This window comes from Ambystoma mexicanum, chromosome 6p (genome assembly GCF_040938575.1).
Source record: "Ambystoma mexicanum isolate Mex_15411 chromosome 6p, UKY_AmexF1_1, whole genome shotgun sequence".
NCBI lineage: Eukaryota > Metazoa > Chordata > Amphibia > Caudata > Ambystomatidae > Ambystoma > Ambystoma mexicanum.
Window position 1 is genome coordinate 1,143,932,700 of NC_090935.1, and position 19,910 is coordinate 1,143,952,609.

At 49.4% G+C, this 19,910-nt stretch overlaps 1 protein-coding gene across 1 annotated transcript in view; it reads right to left on the reverse strand.

The window, feature by feature from the left end:
* The window catches only part of DMRT1 (doublesex and mab-3 related transcription factor 1), a 1,789,254-nt gene that overhangs the window by 1,518,452 nt on the left and 250,892 nt on the right, over positions 1-19,910 (reverse strand). The window contains exon 2 of the mRNA XM_069625749.1: positions 14,817-15,003. Coding sequence (XP_069481850.1) covers positions 14,817-15,003 — 187 coding nt within the window. The remainder of the gene's footprint in view (positions 1-14,816; positions 15,004-19,910) is intronic.

The window sequence follows — 19,910 nt, forward strand, 5'->3', positions numbered from 1 at the left end:
ATGGGGTTTTGCCATTTTAAAACGATTCTGTGAATTACGCTGTTAGTCAGTAGGCTACTGCTCTTTCAGTGGTTCTACCAGCTAGAGATTTCAGTAACAAAACCTACTGCTTTTATGGTCTACTAGCTGGGGTACCCAGCGTTTCCCGTGTCCTGATCGGGTGGTGTGTCATGTGCCGTGGAGGATGTTGCTCTTGTCCTCCTGTCAGCAAGTTTTGCTTCCTTTTGCTCTGACATCTCATTTGCCCTGGAGAAGGTCCTCTTGTCCTCTGCTCCGCACGTTGTGCTGCTGTTTGTTGTGTTTCAGAAGCTCTTGATATAGATTTTCGCTTTTCATCACAGGGATCTTTTCCAAGTGATGTTCATTTTTTGTGCGCCAGTCACTCAATGGCTTCAGCACATTTGAGAAAGTGTCCAAGAAAGATTGATTGATTGTGCTCTCTTCTTGTGAATAAACTTAAGTAAACTGTAACCTTGCTATTTCCCATATTTGGAGTGGCATGATAACCTTTTTTACATTTTTTTTATTGCCTTTAAAAATGCTTTAATAAACACTTTCGAAATGGATACAATAGAGGAATAACCAACACATTGAACATTTTGCTTCAGACACTTTTCAAAATGTTGCCTCCTTCTAGTACCTACTGTAGTTAATCGGGGTGAGCATCAATAAATGCATTCTATGTTTGCATCCAAACATAGGATGCAATCTTGCCCCAGACAAATGAGGAATCCATGCAAAATTTGGTAGACGCGGGTTCAACGGTGTGGATCTTTATAGCCAGACAAACATACGCACACACACACATCCCACATTTTTTTGCATATACGATTTTTGCATTGAAATATAGACCACAATATAGCCCCAGACAAAAGAAGAATCCATGCAAAATGAGGTAGACGGGCGTTCAACAGTGTGGATTTGTATAGCCTGACAAACATACATACACACATGCATACATTCTGCTTTATATATAAAGATACAAGGATATCTCATAAGTGGCTCCTAATGAGACTGCAAGCTCTTCTTGGAATCTTCTCTGGATTGCGTGTTAAATACAGAGTTGGAGGTGTTTAACAGGAATGTAATATTACCTGCCAAATTCCTCACAACAACCTCTCCAGTTATTTTATTCTTTAGAGCATTGCGATTTGAATACAGTCTGTGTTTCAGTTACCAGTATTAACAAGACATTTGTACATTTGATAGTGTATTTTCTGCTTGTGTGTACACTTTTGTGGGCAATTTACTACACGCTGTGCATCTTCAACATCGTGAAATATCATGAAAGTCACACTGGACTAACAACATTTTACAACATGCTTGTGGCAGTGATGAATGAGAAGATTGGAAAAGAGGTGAGCTAAAGTGATAAAGAAGAAGCAACCAGAGGAGGCTTACCGACACTGGACGCTGGGCCAACCCATAATGGAGGAGCCAGAAGCAAGCCCAGTGAAAACTGGCTGGTTTCTGTGTAACAAAGCCACAGTACCCCATTGTGCATGCCCAAAGGGCCATGCAAGGCTGCAGGTCTTTTCCCCTCCCGTCTTGCTTGGCCTATTGGGTTTGCAAGCTGGGATACTGCAGCCAGAAATAGGCATGGGTGCGCTCCCCTGCCTCCACCATTCTATATGTAGCCTGGGGTCACATGATTATGGTGTTCTGGCTCTACCCTTCATGTCAGGAATCTGGAAGCTCTCCCCGATTCCTGGTTCCTGTCTGCAGGGTGGGCGGGAGCCGCAGGGGCCTTGTGGTAGGCTGTGGCAGGAGTCTTGAGCAGGCAAGAAAAAAAAGCTGTGTGTGTATCTGTGTATGTATGCTATGCATTGATGCGAAGGATGTGTGCTTTGTCTGTGTAAGTGCATGTTTGAATGAGATGAGTGAAGTGTGTATTATGGAGTGTATGGTTGCACATATGCGCGTGTGTGCATGAATGAGCGTGCAGTGCGCATGTCGTAATGTATGGATATGTGTTTGAGTGAATGAAAGAGCAGGATGTATGTTAGTGTGAGCACGTGAATTTGTATGAATGAGAAAGTGTCTGTGGGTGCGGGCTGAGAGAGCTAGCCTGATTTTGGTGCAGTTGGGGAAGGGTTTGGTAGTTATATTAGTACAGCCAGTCTGTCAGATCTTGATGATACGACGGATATGCAGACCTCCTGGGAGTCACAGAGTATTGTCTAACGCCTCCCAGGAAAGGAAGACCTTGCTGTTTTAGGATATACACAGCCAAAATTGTTTCCCTTTCCTGGGCAGAGGAGATTTAGTGACTGCACCTCCTATAGGATAGATAATCTGGTAACCGGGTCAGGAGCTGTATATGGGGAAAACCAAAATAGAAAAACAGATTTAATAAGGATCTCTAATAGGGCTATTATGATATACAAGGTTCCCCTTACCCTCCTGGAATTACCTGAAGCAACCTGATCCTTGCATGAACCACCCTTGATAATCCTTAGCATTTCCTTCTGTTGTCTTCACAGAGGAAACTGTCTTCTGTTGTCTTTTCAAAGAGGAATACACTTTCCCATATTTTCCTGGGGGAGTGAAACGCGTGTTACAAAAAACAGCTGAGGACACAAATTACCTAAATAGTGTACTAGTCAGGTCTGGAACACCATAATTCCGTTGTTGCAAGATGCGTTGACGCAGAAATAATTCTATTCACATACGCGAGTGAACAGAATCCATGTGGCACACTGCGGTTGCTACTGGCATCAATCTTGGAAGGGACTTGGACATCTTGTAGGAACTTGTCCCAGTGCCGACAATTATCGGCGTGTCCACATTGATAGCCTTAAGTGCCCGGGAGAAGGGGTGCATGGCCCTAACCGTAAGTGTTCCTCACACAGCCAACGCATTTGTTTTCACTACCATTATAGACAAACAAACATGAAGGACGTTTTAATGTCAGGAGGTATGGCGGGGATTGTTGCTGCCACAATGGACATGTAAAGAGACAAAACATTTTTACTAACATTATGCATTAAACAAACAAAAGAGTACATATGTAGGCGGGGATTGGGGGATGGTGCAGCAACTATGGATATGCGCAGTGACAATGCATTGTTACTAGCAATATGGGCAAAATAATCATGGAACATTTTATTACATCATGGGGGGGCTACACTGGTGTAGTTAGTATGGCCCTTTTACTGGCATAAGGGGCAAATCCAACCTGAGTGTTCTTAGGTGGCCATACTGGCCTTGATCAGTGCAGCCAATATGGGAATGATTTCTTACAGTAGCATGACATGAGAAGCCACCAACATGTTTTCTTATTACATCATCACTGGCATTTTGGGCAAAGCAAAATGAGTATGTTCTTATATGAAAATACTTTCATTTATTTGTGCAGTTAGCATGGATATATTTGGGCACAGCCAAACATGAAAATGTGTCTTTACAGTGGCGCGATTCTGGAATATATTGTGGGCAGAGACATTATGAAAATGAGCTGGAAAATGCTCATGTGCGCTATTAGTGACTTGGCATCTATTGGACTATTCTATGTGTTACCCAACAAAGCCGATTATGAGCTTCTTCCCAATTTTCCTGAAAACGTGCGCTGCAAAATGCACCATTTTACCCCCATTATCTTACATTTTGTCTCAGGGGAGACCCCTTCTCCCCCATAAAACTGACTTGGTTAGTTTGTGCACCCTCATTGCGTTTTGTCGCTTGCGCTCATTCAGGGAAATATTTATATCCTTCCAATAAAAAAATGGACAAGCTGCCAATGGCAGCAACAAAGCACACAGTTACTGAATTGTGGTTTCTGGACCACAAATCAAAGGAGAGGAAAGTGTGTATGTGTTGGTACCATAGAAAACTCTTACTGCTAGGAGAGACAGCAATAAAATACGTTTAAAATAATTGAGTTGTCAGTTTCACCTGGAAATATGTTTCACCCTGGGCAAAAAGTTTACTTCGTACACTACCAGGTCAGTTGGCCATCACAGGATGAGAAAACGTGACCATGCACTGTGGCTCAGACAGTCGCTATATGTCTTCAGCTCCTTTGAGATTCATACAAATTCAAAATTAGCCTAAGGACATGCACGCATGGCACATGGGTAAACAGCTATCCGTGGCATCATAAGACATTTCAAATAAAAGAGTAGTAAGCTCTTAAGGAAAAGAAAGCAAAGAAGGCGCAATATGCAAAAGACTGGAAGAGAATTCCAAGCTTGAGTTGTGAAGTCTGTAGAGAACTGCAAGAGAGTGTTAACATTCTTACAAGCGGTAGAATCCAATGTAAGCAATGATGGGCTGCGAGCCATATTGCATGCTCGAAATTGAACAGTTACAAAGGGCATAGCCTTAAGACAAAGGCACGAAAGTGTGAAGCACATTGTGACATCTAAATGAAACCACAGGAGACTACAATGAACAAGGCTTACGTGATCAGAGGCCGTATGGACCTGTGCCTTGACAATAGCACTTCGGAAAACCAGCTAAATCTGCACGGCCCGAGTCTGGATTGTATAGGTTCCAGAACTCATCCAATGTTCACTAGTCACCCAGAGGACTAGGATATCATAATTGCCTTAATATATTAATTAAGATGCTATGCAAAGGCTTTGAGGTTAGATTTCTGTTGTCAGGCCTGAGGTCAGAATATGGCAATCACCCCCGCGTCGGGGGCATACATGGCCGGTAACAGCCCACCTTGTCGAAGGCTGTAGCCAGTTACCGGCCATGTCCTCCCCCTTGGCAAGGGGGTGATAGCCATTCGCACCCCAGGTTCACCTGCGGTGCAAATGGTTTCATTTTTTTTTATTTGCAACATGTATTGCACAAGCTCAATTTCCAGTAAGAATAGTAAAAACTAGATTGCTGCTGCCATCAAAAAAGGAGCTTAGTCCATTTTCTATTTCCATGGCAGCAGCGGGCGGGAGGAGCATCGAGACTGGAGCACAAAGCTCCGGCCCAGCAGGTATGTGGGGAGGGAGGAGAAAGGACATGAAGAAAGATTATAGTATGTTTGTGGGTTGGGAGGAGGATGGAGACATGGGGAGAGGGCAATCAAGATGGAGCCTTGGGTGGCAGGAAACGGTGGTCGGAACACAAGTTGTTCTGGCCCTAGTTTCCATTCACCTGATTGGCTGAGCGCCCTTCTCCGGCTGTGAATGGTACATAATGAATGGTTCTGAGCAGACCATAGGGGAGTCCATCCCTGACAGGCTACAGTAGACGTTTGAGTCAAGATTGAATAGGCAACAAACACAAGCTTCGTAAAAAAAACTGAGCTCACCACCTTAGTGGGATTAAGCATAAGGCAGCACTCAGCCACCCAGTCTTCAAGCTCCCTGAGGCAGCACATCATTCTGCATATTGTCATGGTACTGCACGCGTGTATATTCACAAGCCAGAGTGTTTGTATCAGATCAATATGTTTCCCTTGATGCACTGGCATGCAACACACGCATCTATAACCTTTAATGACAGCGCTAAATTAATGAGTGGACAATAACTGACTAGCGTTTCAGGATGAAAGGTATATTATCTTTTCGAAAGGGTGTATTTAACCTGTCTATTAAACAGGTAATAAAAACTCACTGTGCGAAACAGATATAACCATATGGTAGATAATGAATTGGGGGCAAAAAATACAGTCCTCGTGCAATCAACACTATTAGTAAGTTCCTCAGGAATAACAGGGAAATCATCCTGAGTTGTCTGAATAAATATATATATATATACATTCTGTCACTTGTCAGTACACTGACACATTTCAGTAAATAGTAGTCCGGTAATTGCCTACTTTCTCATAGGTCCATGGTAAATTTGATTTGGTAATGGGACCTGTACAAAACCTCTCAGTTCAGTCATCATTAAAATATGCACTGGCTTGTAACGTTCAAAATGATAATAAATACCCTTGCAATTCTACATCATATGTAACCCAATCTGGTTTTCCGCCCGGATCAAACTGTCCTCCTCTATGTCACCAATTCTCTCCACTCAGTGTGTCACAATAAATCCTCTTCAATTCTCATCCTCCTCGATCTATCTGCAGCTTTGGACACAGTTGGTCATCCTACTCTGCTCTCTTCACTGTCTGCACTTTCGATTTCCAATCTTGTCAGTAATGGTTCCACTCCTATCTCTCCAACTGCTGTTTCTCCGTATAATGGGCTGGGGATACTTCTCCTCTCCAACCTCTTCAATATAGTGTTCCCCCAAGGGTATGTGTTCCACTCCCCTTTCAACTCCGTCGGGTCTCCTCTTTCCCCCTTCTGTTCTGCCTTTCTCTCCTTCCACCCGCAACCTTGGTGTTATCTCTGACTGACCCTTAAGCGCTTTGAAACACTTGCCTGTGTATATGCGCTATATACATAAACATAACCATTACCTCTCATATATCCTTAACTGCCCCCACTTGCTGCTTTCTTTATTTTAATGTTCCAAAAATATGTCCTCATCTATCTTTTCATGCTGCTAAACTTCTTATCTTCTATCAAAGAGAAGAGACTTCTGGGAAAACAACACTAGAACTTTCGTGTTTGCGATCCAGTCCTAACCGAGACTCATGAGCACAACAAAACCAGCAAAGGAACTGGATCAATGATTATGTGTGCAAGGGGAAACACGCTTATTACTCCAACATCACATTATAAAAATATCTTTATTTAGGCCCTCATTACAACCTTGGCGGAGGACCATGGTGCATGCCGCTAAGGTTACGATTCCCCCATGGTGGATGGCGGAATTACCGCCCCATTCCAAGGTGAGTGGGGCGGTAATTCCCCATTCACCATTTGCCCTTCCCCATTCCCATTTTTGCCCCCATAGGGCATAATGGGAATGGGGAAGGCGCTAATTACGGCACCGTAAATTACGGTGCCGTCATTAGCTCCAAAGTCCCTTTGCGGGTTGGATTTTCAACGCCTGCTAAAAGCAGGCGTTAAACACCCACCCGCAAAGGGACACTTGTAATCAGGCGTTAAATCAGGCGCCGACGGCGCCGTTAAACCCTTAACGCCTGAGTTGTAATGAGGGCCTTAGTCTATTACAATACAAAAACATATGCAAAAATATCTATATTAAAAATGTGACAATAATTTCACCAATAGTAGATTTTCTTCAAACTACCATATATACTCATTTAGACACTACCCATACTCACAACAATCAGTACAATTAGAAAACAATGAGTTTGAGCCAAAGTACAACCCATCAAACCTTCCTTTTAACAATACATGGAATTGGGAACACAATGGGCCTCATTAGGAGTGTGGCGGCCGCGGAATGTACGGTGCCGGTAAGGGACCGGCACCGTACATTTCGGGCCATCACATTCCGAGGTCTGCAGCGGGTCCCGCTGAGGACGTCTGGTAAAACCAGGCGTCCTTAGCGGGATCCGCTAGCAGTCTAGGATGCTAACAACGGGCCCGTCATTAACGGGCCCGTTGTTAGCATCCTCCCCATTCCCATTGAGCCCTAGGGGGCTCAAATGGCAATGGGGAAGGAACAAGTTACTTACCTGTAACTGTTGTTCTCCAGCATGGGTCTGGCATGGATTCACATGCTCATGAATATTCCCCGTCGTCAGGCTGGGAATCCTCGGTAAAGAAAAAACCAGTATCAGTTTCGTTTCTGATCTGTCTTTCGTAGTAATAACCAATCACTGGTCTCTGCGTCATACTGACCACAGCCAATGACTGCCCTCTACCTAAGCACCGCCTCTGGCAGCCATCTTCAGATTTGGAAGCACGTGAAGTGGCAGTATGACCAAGTGAAGAGCCGCAGAGGGGTAGGCGGGAGGGTTCGCATGTGAATCCATGCCAGACCCATGCTGGAGAACAACAGTTACAGGTAAGTAACTTGTTCCTTCTCCAGCATGGGGTCTGGCATGGATTCACATGCTCATGAATAAAGAATACATAGCAGTACACACATGCACAACCACGGGAGGTGGCAAAGGCTCAACATTAAGCATCACATCAACTCAACAATAAGCATCTTACCTCCTCACCAGGCTCACCTCAGGCGAACAGGTTGCGCAGCACTGCTTGGCCGACCCTGGACTCCTCCCTGGAATCCCGGTCGACGCAGTAGAATTTCGTGAAGGTGTGTGTCGACCTCCACGTAGCAGCCCTGCATATGTCCCGCAGGGGCACACCAGATAGGAACGCCGTGGTAGCTGCGATCGCTCTGGTGGAATGGGCTCTCGGACGGCCAGGCAGCGGTCGGTTTGCCAACCGGTGACAGCACATGATACAGCCGGAGAGCCATCTGGAGATGGAAGCCTTCGAGAGAGCCTTCCCCTGATTGACAGGTCCAAAGTTCACAAAGAGTTGTGACGTCTTCCGAAAACCCTTTGTGCGGTCAACGTAGAACTTCAGCGCTCTAGCTACATCCAGCGAGTGCAAAGTCCTCTCAGCCGGCGACGAAGGCGACGGGAAGAACACAGGTAACACCAAGGGTTCGTTGAGATGGAAGTCCGACGGTACCTTGGGCATGAAGGAGGGGTGCGTCCTGAGCACTACCCTCGTGTCGTGGAAAGTCAAGTACGGGGCCTTGCAGGAAAGGGCCTGGATCTCTCCCACTCGTCGTGCGGAGGTGATGGCCACAAGAAAAGCTGTTTTCCACGATAGAAACTTCAACGGGGCCGAGTGCAGAGGCTCGAACGGAGGTCCCATGAGCTTGGTCAGCACCACGTTGAGCTCCCACGCCGGGGCCGGAGCCTTCACCGGCGGGAACGATCTGAACAGTCCCTTCATGAACTCTTTCACCAGACGATGAGACCACAAGGACGTCCGCCCCGTGGTTCTGGTGTATCGGGAGATCGCAGCAAGATGAATCTTGATGGACGCGTGTGCCAGACCAGCTTTGGCCAGCGTCAGCAGGTACGGCAGTACTTGGGGAGCCGTAATCCGTAGAGGGTTAATCTTCTGTGCGTGGCACCAGACAGAGAACCTCTTCCATTTGTGTCCGTAGCATTTAAGAGTCGAGGACGCCCTGGCCTTTGCAAGAACCTCTCTGCAATCGGCCGGTATGTCGTATCCTCCAAACTCTAGCGCTGCAGGAGCCAGGCCTGCAAGTTCAGCGACTTCGGGTCGTGGTGGAGGATGGCGCCTCCTTCCCTGGAGAGTAGATCCGCGTCCGCCGGCAGCTTGATCGGCGGGGACGCTGACAAGTCCAGAAGGTCCGGGAACCATATCTGCCTCGGCCACGCAGGTGCGACGAGGATCATCCTGCACCGTGACCTCTTGAGCTGGTTGACGAGCCGGATTAGCAGAGGCAAGGGAGGGAACGCGTAGAGGAACAGGCCCTCCCAGGGGAACGAGAAAGCATCGCCCATGCTCCTCGTCTGGGGAAACCTGCTGGCGAACCTCCGGCACTTGGTGTTCGTCGCCGTCGCGAACAGGTCGATCTGGGGTGTGCCCCACCGTCGGAAGAGGCGATCCACCAGATCCTGCCGTAGTTCCCACTCGTGGCACGAGCGCAGCTCCCTGCTGAGTGAGTCGGCGATGGTGTTTTTTATCCCTGCCAGATGAAACGGCACCAGAAAAATCCCTTGGGCGACGGCCCAATGCCACAGGTCCTGCGCCTCCTTGGACAGCGCTGGGGACCTGGTTCCGCCCTGTTTCCTGATGTAAAACATGGTGGTGGTGTTGTCGGTGAAGATCCTCACCACCTTGCCCTTGAGGGACGGAAGGAAGGACCTGAGGGCCCAAAACACTGCACGGAGCTCCAGGATGTTGATATGCAGGGACTTCTCCGTCGGGAGCCAGAGTCCCCTTGCGTGCAGATTTTCGGTGTGCGCTCCCCACCCTTCCAGGGAGGCATCCGTGGTCACAGTCTCCTGGTGGGCTGGGGTCTGGAAGTCCATGCCCGCCGTCAGATGCGCGCGGGTGCCCCACCACCGTATCGCTCGTCGAAACTCTCGTCGAGCTTGATCCTTTCCTCGAAGCTGCCCGTCGTCTGGATCCAGCGCGCATCCAGGAATTCTTGCAACGGGCGCATCCGGAGCCTGCACATGGGAATGAGGTAGATGCAGGAAGACATCATCCCGAGGAGGGACTTGATGGACCTCACTTTGGCCGCGTCGGCCACCAACATCCGTTGCACCTTGCCCAAGATGGTCCTGGCCCTCTCCTCCGACGGGGAGGCCAGAAGGGACACTGTGTCGAGCCTCGCTCCCAGAAACAGTGCGACTTGCGCGGGCACCAGGTGGGATTTGGCGTAGTTCACGGAGAATCCCAGGTCCGTGAGGAGTTGGACGGTCCTTGCCGTGTGGACCACGGCGAGCTCCCTCGTCTTGGCGCGGATGAGCCAGTCGTCCAGGTAGGGGTAGACGTGGATCCCCTCGCGGCGCAGCTGCGCCGCCACCGGTGCGAGGCACTTGGTGAATACCCTGGGTGCCGACCGTAGTCCGAAGGGAAGGGCTTTGAACTGGTAATGACGCCCTTGGACCACGAATCTGAGGAATTTTCGGTGCCCCTTTAGGATGGGAATGTGGAAGTAGGCATCCTCCAAATCCAACGACGATAGGAAGTCTCCTTCCTCCAGCTGACCCAGGACGTGCTGGAGGGTGACCATCCGGAACTTCTGCGCCTTGATGAACTTGTTCAGACGTCGCAGGTCTAGGATGGGGCGCCATCCTCCCGTCTTCTTCTTCACGAGGAAGTATCTCGAGTAGACTCCGGAGCCCCGAAGCCTCCTTGGGACGAGTTCGATGGCGCCCTTTCTGAGCATCGCCTTTACCTCCAGGAGAAGTTGAGGGACGTGAAGTTCTTTCCTGGCCACGGGGGGGACGCGCGGGCACCTTCTTTGAAACTCGAGCGCGTGGCCCCGGGCCAGGGCGTCCAGCACCCAACGGTCGGTGGAGATGGACTCCCACACGCTGACGAAGCCCGCCAGCCGGCCTCCCACCGGGGTGCTTCGGTGGGGGCCCGACCCCACGGCCGGTTCAATCCTGCTTGGACGCGGCCTTGCCGCCTTGGCCTCCTTGGCGACGACGGCGGGGTCCGCTAGACTTGCCTCGTCCTCTGTAGGCCTCTTGCGACGACGAGCGGGCCGCTTGACGGTAGGAAGCGAAACCGCCGCCGGAACCTTTGGAGGCGCCCTTGCCTCCGCCGCTCCGAAAGGGCGTCCGTCGTTGCAGGACTCCAAGGGCCCGGGCCGTCTCAGTATCCGCCTTGATGGCCTGAAGGGAATCGTCCACTGTCTTCCCAAACAGGTTGTTCCCGTCGAAGGGCATGTCCAGGACTCTGGTCTGGACGTCCTGCCGGAAGTCCGTGGCTTTGAGCCATCCACGACGTCGAAGGCAAACGCCGTTGCCCAGCTGGCGGAACCCAGTGTCGGCGATGTCCGTCGCCACGGTGATGGCGTGGTCCGAGGCCACCTCACCTTCCTGCAGGATCTCAAGGGCCTCCGCCCTCTTGTCGTCCGGCAGAAAATCCAGCAGGGGAGCTATCTTGTACCAGAGCTCCCTGTCGTAGCGGGCCACGATAGCCAAGGCGTTGGCCGCTTTAATCGTCGTCGCTGCCGACGAGATGACTCTACGTCCCATAGCATCCAATTTCTTTCCCTCGCCGTCCGGCGGGGAAGTCGATGTGGAGGCCGCACCCCCCCCCGCTTTCTTCCTGGCTGCCGCGGAGACGACGGAGTCCGGGGTAGGCTGCGCCCGGAGGCATAGGGGGGCCGTGTCCGGGACCCGGTACTTTTTCTCGTACCGGTCTCTTCTAGCTGGCGTCGTGGAAGGGTTCTTGAGGAGGGAAAGGCCCTCATCCCAAATGTCGTCCAACAGAGGCACTGCGAGGACCGTCTTCCTCTTGGCCTCGCGCCGCTGATAAAGGAAGCCTTTCTTTTTCTTCTCCTCAGGGCAGAGTTGGAAAAGCTCGGAAGCCCTGGAGATCATGGAGTGGAAAGATCCGATCTCGTCGGGCGGAGAAGCCCTGGTGGGAGGCGACGACGGAAAATCCTCGTCGTATGCCTCGTCGTCCGTACCCGTCGCTGCCGTGTCAGTCCCCGTATCATCCCCTCGGGTGGACGGGGAGGAGGGCTGGACGGGGCGCGACGGTTGAAAAGGAGGTGGTGGATGGATCCTTCTTTTCTTGGTAGGGGGAACACCAGAAGGTCCCGGTTCTGGATCCCCCGACGGGAGAGGTTCCTCCGTCGGTAACGGTAGCCTCGTCCTTATCTCGGAGCATAAGGACTGTATGGCCAACAAAATGGCCGCCGAGTTGTCTTGCGGCGCTGGCAGAGGGGAATCCGACGGGCTAACAGGGGCCCCGTCGGTATCCTCGACGATGTCGTCGTCGTCACCTGCGTCGGGATCCATTCCGACGGGCTGGTCTTCTTCCACGCCTAGGCCGTGGCTTAAGACCTCGATCAGCTCCTCTTCTGAGGTTGAGGCCGAATCTACGACGACGCCCTGCCCCCCCTTCTTCTTCCCCACGGAGGGTTTCACGGGGGTCCTATCGATGGGCACAAAGGAAGACTCCCTCCGAGGAGGCAGGGAGATTCTGGGCCCTGAGGTCGCCACCACTGGTGCAGCCACCACAGGCTGAGCCAGGGCCGCCGCGACCTTTTCGATAGAGGGCTTGGTCGGATGGATCAAGGCCTTCACCACCTTAGGTGCGCTCACCGCCTTATCCTTGAGGGAGGGGGCACTGCCACGCTCCTCCTCTGCCTTAGAGCTCGACCGGGGCCTCTCCAGGAGCTTCGCCGGGTGCTCGGCCTTCCTCTTACCCGACCCAGAGCGTTGGCTCGTGGTTGATGGTGCCGGGGAGGGTGCGCCCTGCCTGGCGCCCGTAGAGCCCGACCGTTCGGCGCTCCCGGTGCCAGCGGACTCGCGGTGCTTGGCCTTATGTTGGGCCCCCGTCGCCGGGGCGCCCTCAAAGGTCTTAGAAGACCGCTCGGATTTCTTTTTCTTCTCGCCAGACGGGCTCTTACCCTCCAGCCAGTTGGCGAGACGTTGATGGCGGTCCTTCATGGTCCGTTCCGACATGTTGCCGCAAAACGCACAGTCCTTCTCCACGTGCGTCTTGTCCTCATGAAGGCAGTAAAGGCAGAAAGAGTGTTCGTCCTCCTTGAAGACGTTCTGCAGCTGGCATCCAGGGCAGACCCTGAACAGCTTTCCGGGCGTCGAGCTTCCCTTCTCCTGGGCCATCTCCGAGACCGGGCCTGAGAAGCTTCTGGAGTCCTCCGAAGTGTAGCTCGACGAAATCTTCACCCTTGAGGGGCACAGATGAATCCGACACGGGTCCCCGTTGATCGGATGTAGGATCGGTGGAGCTTGAGGCTCTTTTGACCGAAAGAATCGAAGTTTTTTGTGAAAAAGCGCGAAAAATAGCACTAACGCTCGAGAGCAATAGCACGAGGATCCCAACACATGAACGTGCGGTAAAAATCTGAAGATGGCTGCCAGAGGCGGTGCTTAGGTAGAGGGCAGTCATTGGCTGTGGTCAGTATGACGCAGAGACCAGTGATTGGTTATTACTACGAAAGACAGATCAGAAACGAAACTGATACTGGTTTTTTCTTTACCGAGGATTCCCAGCCTGACGACGGGGAATATTCATGAGCATGTGAATCCATGCCAGACCCCATGCTGGAGAATGTTTTTTTACAGAGCCCAGAAAAGGGCAATAACCGGGTCCGCCAAGGTCGGTATGACCCAGTTATTGCCCTTTTCTGGGCCCCGGGAAAAAATCATTACAGGCGGCAACTGTGCCCTTAATAAGGTCTGCATTAATTTGTATGGGCAATTACCAGGGCATTCCGGCCCCGCCGGACCCGGTATTTACCCATTCGCGGGCACCTGAAAAAAGATACTCCCCATTCCCATTCGGCCTCATAGGGCTGAATGGGTGCATGCGGGTGCCGCTATGCCCGCCAGATCCGACCTGGTGGGCAGAAAGGCACCCGCGAGCACAACTCGTAGTCTGCTGGTCAGGGAACTACGGTACCGGCAAGCTTACCGGTAACATAGTTCCCGGACCGGCAAACTTATAATGAGGCCCATATTATGTTCCCAATTCCATTTGCTGTTAAAAGGAAGGTTTGATGGGTTGTACTTTTTCTAATTGTACTGAATTTTGTATGTATGGGGAGTGCCTGAATGGTAACTAGGGTAGTTTGAAGAAAATATATGATTGATGAAATTATTGTCACATTTTTAATAGAGATATTTTTGCATGTTTGGGTGCTGGAAGACACTAAATAAAGGTATTTGTATACTGTGATGTTGGAGTAATAAGAGTGATTCCCCTTGCACAAGTCAACATTGATCCGGCTAAACTTCTTATCACTTCTTCTATGCTTTCTCGCCTTGACTACTGTTCTGCCCTATTCTTTGGACTTCCTACTTCCCACCTTACTCCTCTGTGCTCTGTCTTTAATTCGGCCATTCGCCTTCTTTTTTGACTTTCTGCTCGTTCCTCTATTACACCTTTTCTTCTGCCCTTACAACTCTCTTCTGTTCTTTCCCTTTCTATGCATTGTCTTCAAGTGCTATCACAGCCTGGCTACCCCCTATCTTGCTTCTCTTATCTCTCGCTACTCTCCTTCACATTCTCTTCACTCTCTTCATCTCCTTACCGTTCCTAAACCTTCTTGTGCTCCTTCACGCTTGCCACCAGGCATCCATGCTTCCCTCTCCTGTCACATAATCCGCTCTTGCCTTAAGGCTTTTCTTCTCTGCCGTCTTACTAAAACCTCTTCTTATGCTGACTATCATTGGATTTGCTATTTCATGATTTCTGTACAGGGTTTTGCTTTTCTTGTACAGCGCCTTTTGGAAGGCGCTTAATAAATCAAAATAAAATACAAAAAAACAAATATGGCACAAATAAGTCTACCTGACGCTGTGGTGGATACTGTATTTGATGTGCTTGTCGTCTGGGATGAGCTGCTGTTTTCTAACAATAAACAGGAACTGCTACCACTGTTTTCTCTTTTAACAAGCATTTCTGCGGCACCGGGGAGAGGGATGGGATGGCTAATTCCCAGCTCTTCTTCTTGAGCCTGTTGCCTTCTGAGCGCAACCTGAAAACGATATAAAGTAACAAGAGAGGACATTATGAATAAGCATGAAATATTTCCTAGTGAATTAAACGAACATTTGGACACAAAAGGCTAAACAGTTCTTTAGCTGCCCTTCAACCTCTAAACTAGTGGTCTCTTTCGCAGTATAATGGAGGTTAGTAGTATGTTGTCAGTAAAGGAGAAGTTGACAACTAAGTCCATCTCCTGTGAGGCTGGGGAAGAGTTCAAAAGAAAATATTTATAGTGTATCCACATCTCCTTAGGCCTGGCCGAGCATAATCATTGTGTAGAAAACCTATCCCATCCTATTACAGAACGCAAAGTTCTTTAGCTAGATGAACTGTTGGGTGGCTGCCTTGACCACAAACTAGCATGACCATTCTTTCCAAGAGAGCAAAAAACCACATGTTTTGGTACCTTTATTTAATCCCAGCATAATAGTTACTGCACAGAACATTACTGATTATTCTAAAAAACTAGCTGTATGAAAAGTCTCCACCCAGGAAAGATGGATGAATGGCCAAGCCTGTGACGGATGCTTAACGTCCACATCTAAGGCCCCCATATCTTCCACATCCATGAGAGCGCTCAGGGAATACACTATTGACACTGTGGAGTTTATGATATGAGCAGTTTATGTTGAGAGTTCAGTGAAACCCTTCCCATCTGCTCCATGCTCCTCACTAATATCCGCAACCAAGTCAGTTTCGCACCTCTCTCTTTCACATGACACACGAAAGCTTCGAGCAGAGTTCTTTACCAATTTGTGACAAGAGAATGATAGATACATACAGCAAAGCACAGAACGGTGGCAATGTGAAAACCACCATAGGCCTTTATTTATTCCATAAATAATTCTTGCACCTCTACTCAATAATTCAGCTTCCCTGATTCTGCCAGCTCATGGTGGCTGAAGCGAAGGTTAACGTTTGTGCCCTCTGCTACCATGGCAAGAATTCCACACTGGCGGAACAATTCTTTTTTTTGTTTTTTTGTGGTTAATAAATAAAAACCTTTAGCACATAATTACAGAAATAAGAAGAAAAACATTGTTCAATACTAATACTAATACATAAAATACGCCTGTAATTTCTACATCAAAGATACCATATTACAGAATTTCAGAATTTAAAACATTAATACATCAGTTAAAACATATTTCATAAATACAAGATAAAAGATAAGTAATTAACCAAATGTGTCTGATATATTAAACTTTAAGAGACTTAAATCAAGTACTACAATTCATATAAGAGTATCGAAACAATTAATTGTGCTAGAATAAAATAATTTCAAAAAATGCAAAGCCTCATTCCAGATATAAAACGCAGAGGCCATTTTTGCAATAGATGCTGCACAATAAAACACCATTCCAGAATTTATCAGATACTATAAATGTAATGTTGGGGGCAATGATACATACCCTAACATATAGACATTATTCAGTTTCGAGCAGCCTGTAAGGATATGCTGAGCAGATTCAACAGGAAGATAACACAGAATCATAAGGAGTCCTTACCCAACTGCTCATATATTCCCTAGTAAGGAGAATATTATACATCAATAGGTAATACATCTTTTCAAATGCCTACTACAAGATTTAAATAAATAGGTACGCAGGCATACGGGAAGAAGCCCTGGATAGCGTATTTTGCATAAATGTTCTTATTATGCAAACTACAAAGGTTAACATCAGCATCCCATACCTTAGTTTTATTTTTCAGTATAATAGATGCATTAGGGGAGTCAATTTGCTCAACCAAAGTGAGCCCAATATTTTCCAAATGTTTCATAGTCATGCCCAGAAGTTCCTATAGAAATGTGTTGGCAGATGATTGATGGTAATGCTTAGCAATTAGTCCCAAGAGGCGATCCTGATGCAGAGGAGAATTGAAGGCTAATGCGAATTCACAACGCTGGAGTGACCATGTCGATCTCACCGAGGGTCGACCAAGCGCTAACCTTAGAGCTTCTACTGGTACTGACCGTGGTACACCAAGTATAGATTGTTATATGTTTCCCTCTAATATTTCCAACCATCTAATTCTAGATTTGTGGAGTAACGTGATACCATAAAGTATTCCCAAAACAATGCTGGTCCTATGGATTGAAATAAGACCTTAAATGTTTAGACCACCTCTATTACTGATAACATTTTTTTAAACCAACCACTTCTTTAAAACATTGGGCATAATAAAATCACCATAAAACATGGTCTTTGGGCGATGCCTAATTGGTATCCCAAGATAAGGAACAAATTACTTATCTGTAACTGTTGTTCTCCAGCATGGGTCTGGCATGGATTCACATGCTCATGAATATTCTCTGTCGTCAGGCTGAGAATCCTCGGTAAAGAAAAAATCAGCTTCAGTTTCGTTTCTGAACTGTCCTTCTACTAGTAACCAATCACTGGTCTCTGGGTCATACTGCCCCCAGCCAATGACAGCCCTCTACCTAAGCCCCTCCTCTGGCAGCCATCTTCAGATTTGGTAGCACGTAAAGTGTCAGTAGGACCAAGTGAAGAGCCACAGAGGGGTAGGAGGGAGGGTTCGCATGTGAATCCATGCCAGACCCATGCTGGAGAACAACAGTTACAGGTAAGTAACTTGTTCCTTCTCCAGCATGGGGTCTGGCATGGATTCACATGCTCATGAATACACTAATACAAAGCAGTACACACATGCACAACCACGGGAGGTGGCAAGGCTCAACATTAAGCATTTCGTCAACTCAACTTTAAGCATCTCTTACCTCCTCACCAGGCCCACCTTCAGACAAACAGGTTGCGCAGCACTGCCTGGCCGACTCTAGACTCCTCCCTGGAATCCCGGTCGACGCAGTAGAATCTCGTGAAGGTGTGAGTCGACCTCCAAGTAGCAGCCCTGCAGATGTCGAGCAGGAGCACACCAGACACGAACGCCGTGGTAGCAGCGATCGCTCTGGTTTAATGGGCTCTCGGAAGGCCGAGCAACGGTCGGTTTGCCAACCGGTGACAGTGCATGATGCAGCCGGAGAGCCATCTGGAAATGGAAGCCTTCGAGAGGGCCTTCTCTTGGTTCAAAGGTCCAAAGTTCACAAACAGCTGTGATGTCATCTGAAAACTCTTCGTGCGGTCCACGTAGAACTTCAGCGCTCTAGCCACATCCAGCAAGTGCAAAGTCCTCTCAGCCGGCGACGAAGGTGACGGGAACAAAACAGGTAACACCAACGGCATGTTGAGATGGAAGTCCGACGGCACCTTGGGCATGAAGGAGGGGTGCATCCTCAGCACCACCCTCGTATCGTGAAAAGTCAAGTATGGAGGTTTACAGGAGAGGGCCTGGATCTCTCCCACTCGTAGTGCAGAGGTGATGGCCACAAGAAACGCTGTCTTCCACAACAGGAATTTCAACGGTACCAAATGCAGAGGCTCGAAAGGCGGCCCCATTAGCCTAGACAGCACCACGTTGAGCTCCCACGCCGGAGCCTTCACCAGCGGGAATGACCGGAACAGTCCCTTCATAAACTCCTTCACCAAGCGATGGGACCAGAGAGATGATCGCCCGGGGTCCTGGAGTAGCAGGAAATCGCTGCTAGATGGATCTTCTCTGTCTGGTGCCGCAACTACTCGTGGAGGTACGAGCGATGTTTAAGAAGCGAGCCGAGCCATCAAGCTCGTCCCAAAGAGGCTCCGGGGCTCCGGAGTATACTCGCGGTACTTTCTCGTAAGGAAAAAGACCGGCGGTTGGCGACCCATCCAGGATCTTTGTCGTCTAAACAAGTACATCAGATCTCAGAAGCTCCGGATGGTCACCCTCCAGTACGTGCTGGGACAACTGGACGAAGGCGACTTCCCATCGTCGCTGGACTTGGAGGATGCCTACTTTCACATCCCCATCTTGAAAAAACATTAAAAGTTTCTGCGATTTGTAGTCCAAGGACGGAACTACCATTTCAAGGCCCTTCCCTTCGGACTGCAGTCGGCGCCCATGGTGTTCACCAAGTGCCTAGCACCGGTGGCGGAGTGGCTGCGCCTACAGGGGATCCATGTCTACCCTTACCTGGACGAATGGCTCATCCGGGCAGAATCAAGGGAACTCGCCGGTCGAACACACAAGAAAGACCGTCCAACTGCTCACGGATCTGGGATTTTCGATCAACTTCACAAAATCCCACCTAGTACCGTTGTAAGTCGCCCTGTTCCTGGGAGCCAAGCTCGACACAGTGGCGCGACTAGCATCTCCATCGGAGGAAAGGACGAAGGCCATCCTAGGCAAGGTGCAATGGCTGTCGACCATGGACGTGGTCAAGGTGAGGTCCGTCAAGTCCCTGCTCGGCATGATGTCCTCCTGCATTTACCTTGTGCGCCTTTGCAGACAGTGGATGCGACCACTGCAGGAGTTCCTCAACGCCCGTTGGATGCAAGGGACGGGCAACTTCGAAGACAGGATCTCACTCAACGAGACCTTTCGACAAGCCATACAGTGGTGGGGCACCCACGTGCATCTGACGGCGGGTATGAACTTCCAGTCCCCGGCCCATCAGGAGACGGTGACGACAGACGCCTCCCTGGAGGGATGGGGGGCCCACTCCAGAGATCTCCACGCAAGAAGCCATTGGCTACCGGAGGAGAGGTCACTACACATTAACGTCCTGGAGCTCCGAGCCGTGTTCTGGGCCCTCGGGTCATTCCTTCCGTCCCTCAAGGGCAAGGTGGTGAGGATCTTCACCGACAACACAACAACAATGTTATACATCCGGAAGCAGGGTGGCACCAGATCGCCAACCCTGTCCAAGGAGGCCCAGGATCTGTGGCATTGGGCCGTCTCCCAAGGGATGCTTCTGGTACCCTTCCACATGGCAGGAATAAAAAACACCATTGCTGATGCACTCAGCAGGGAGCTGCGCTCGTGCCACGAGTGGGAACT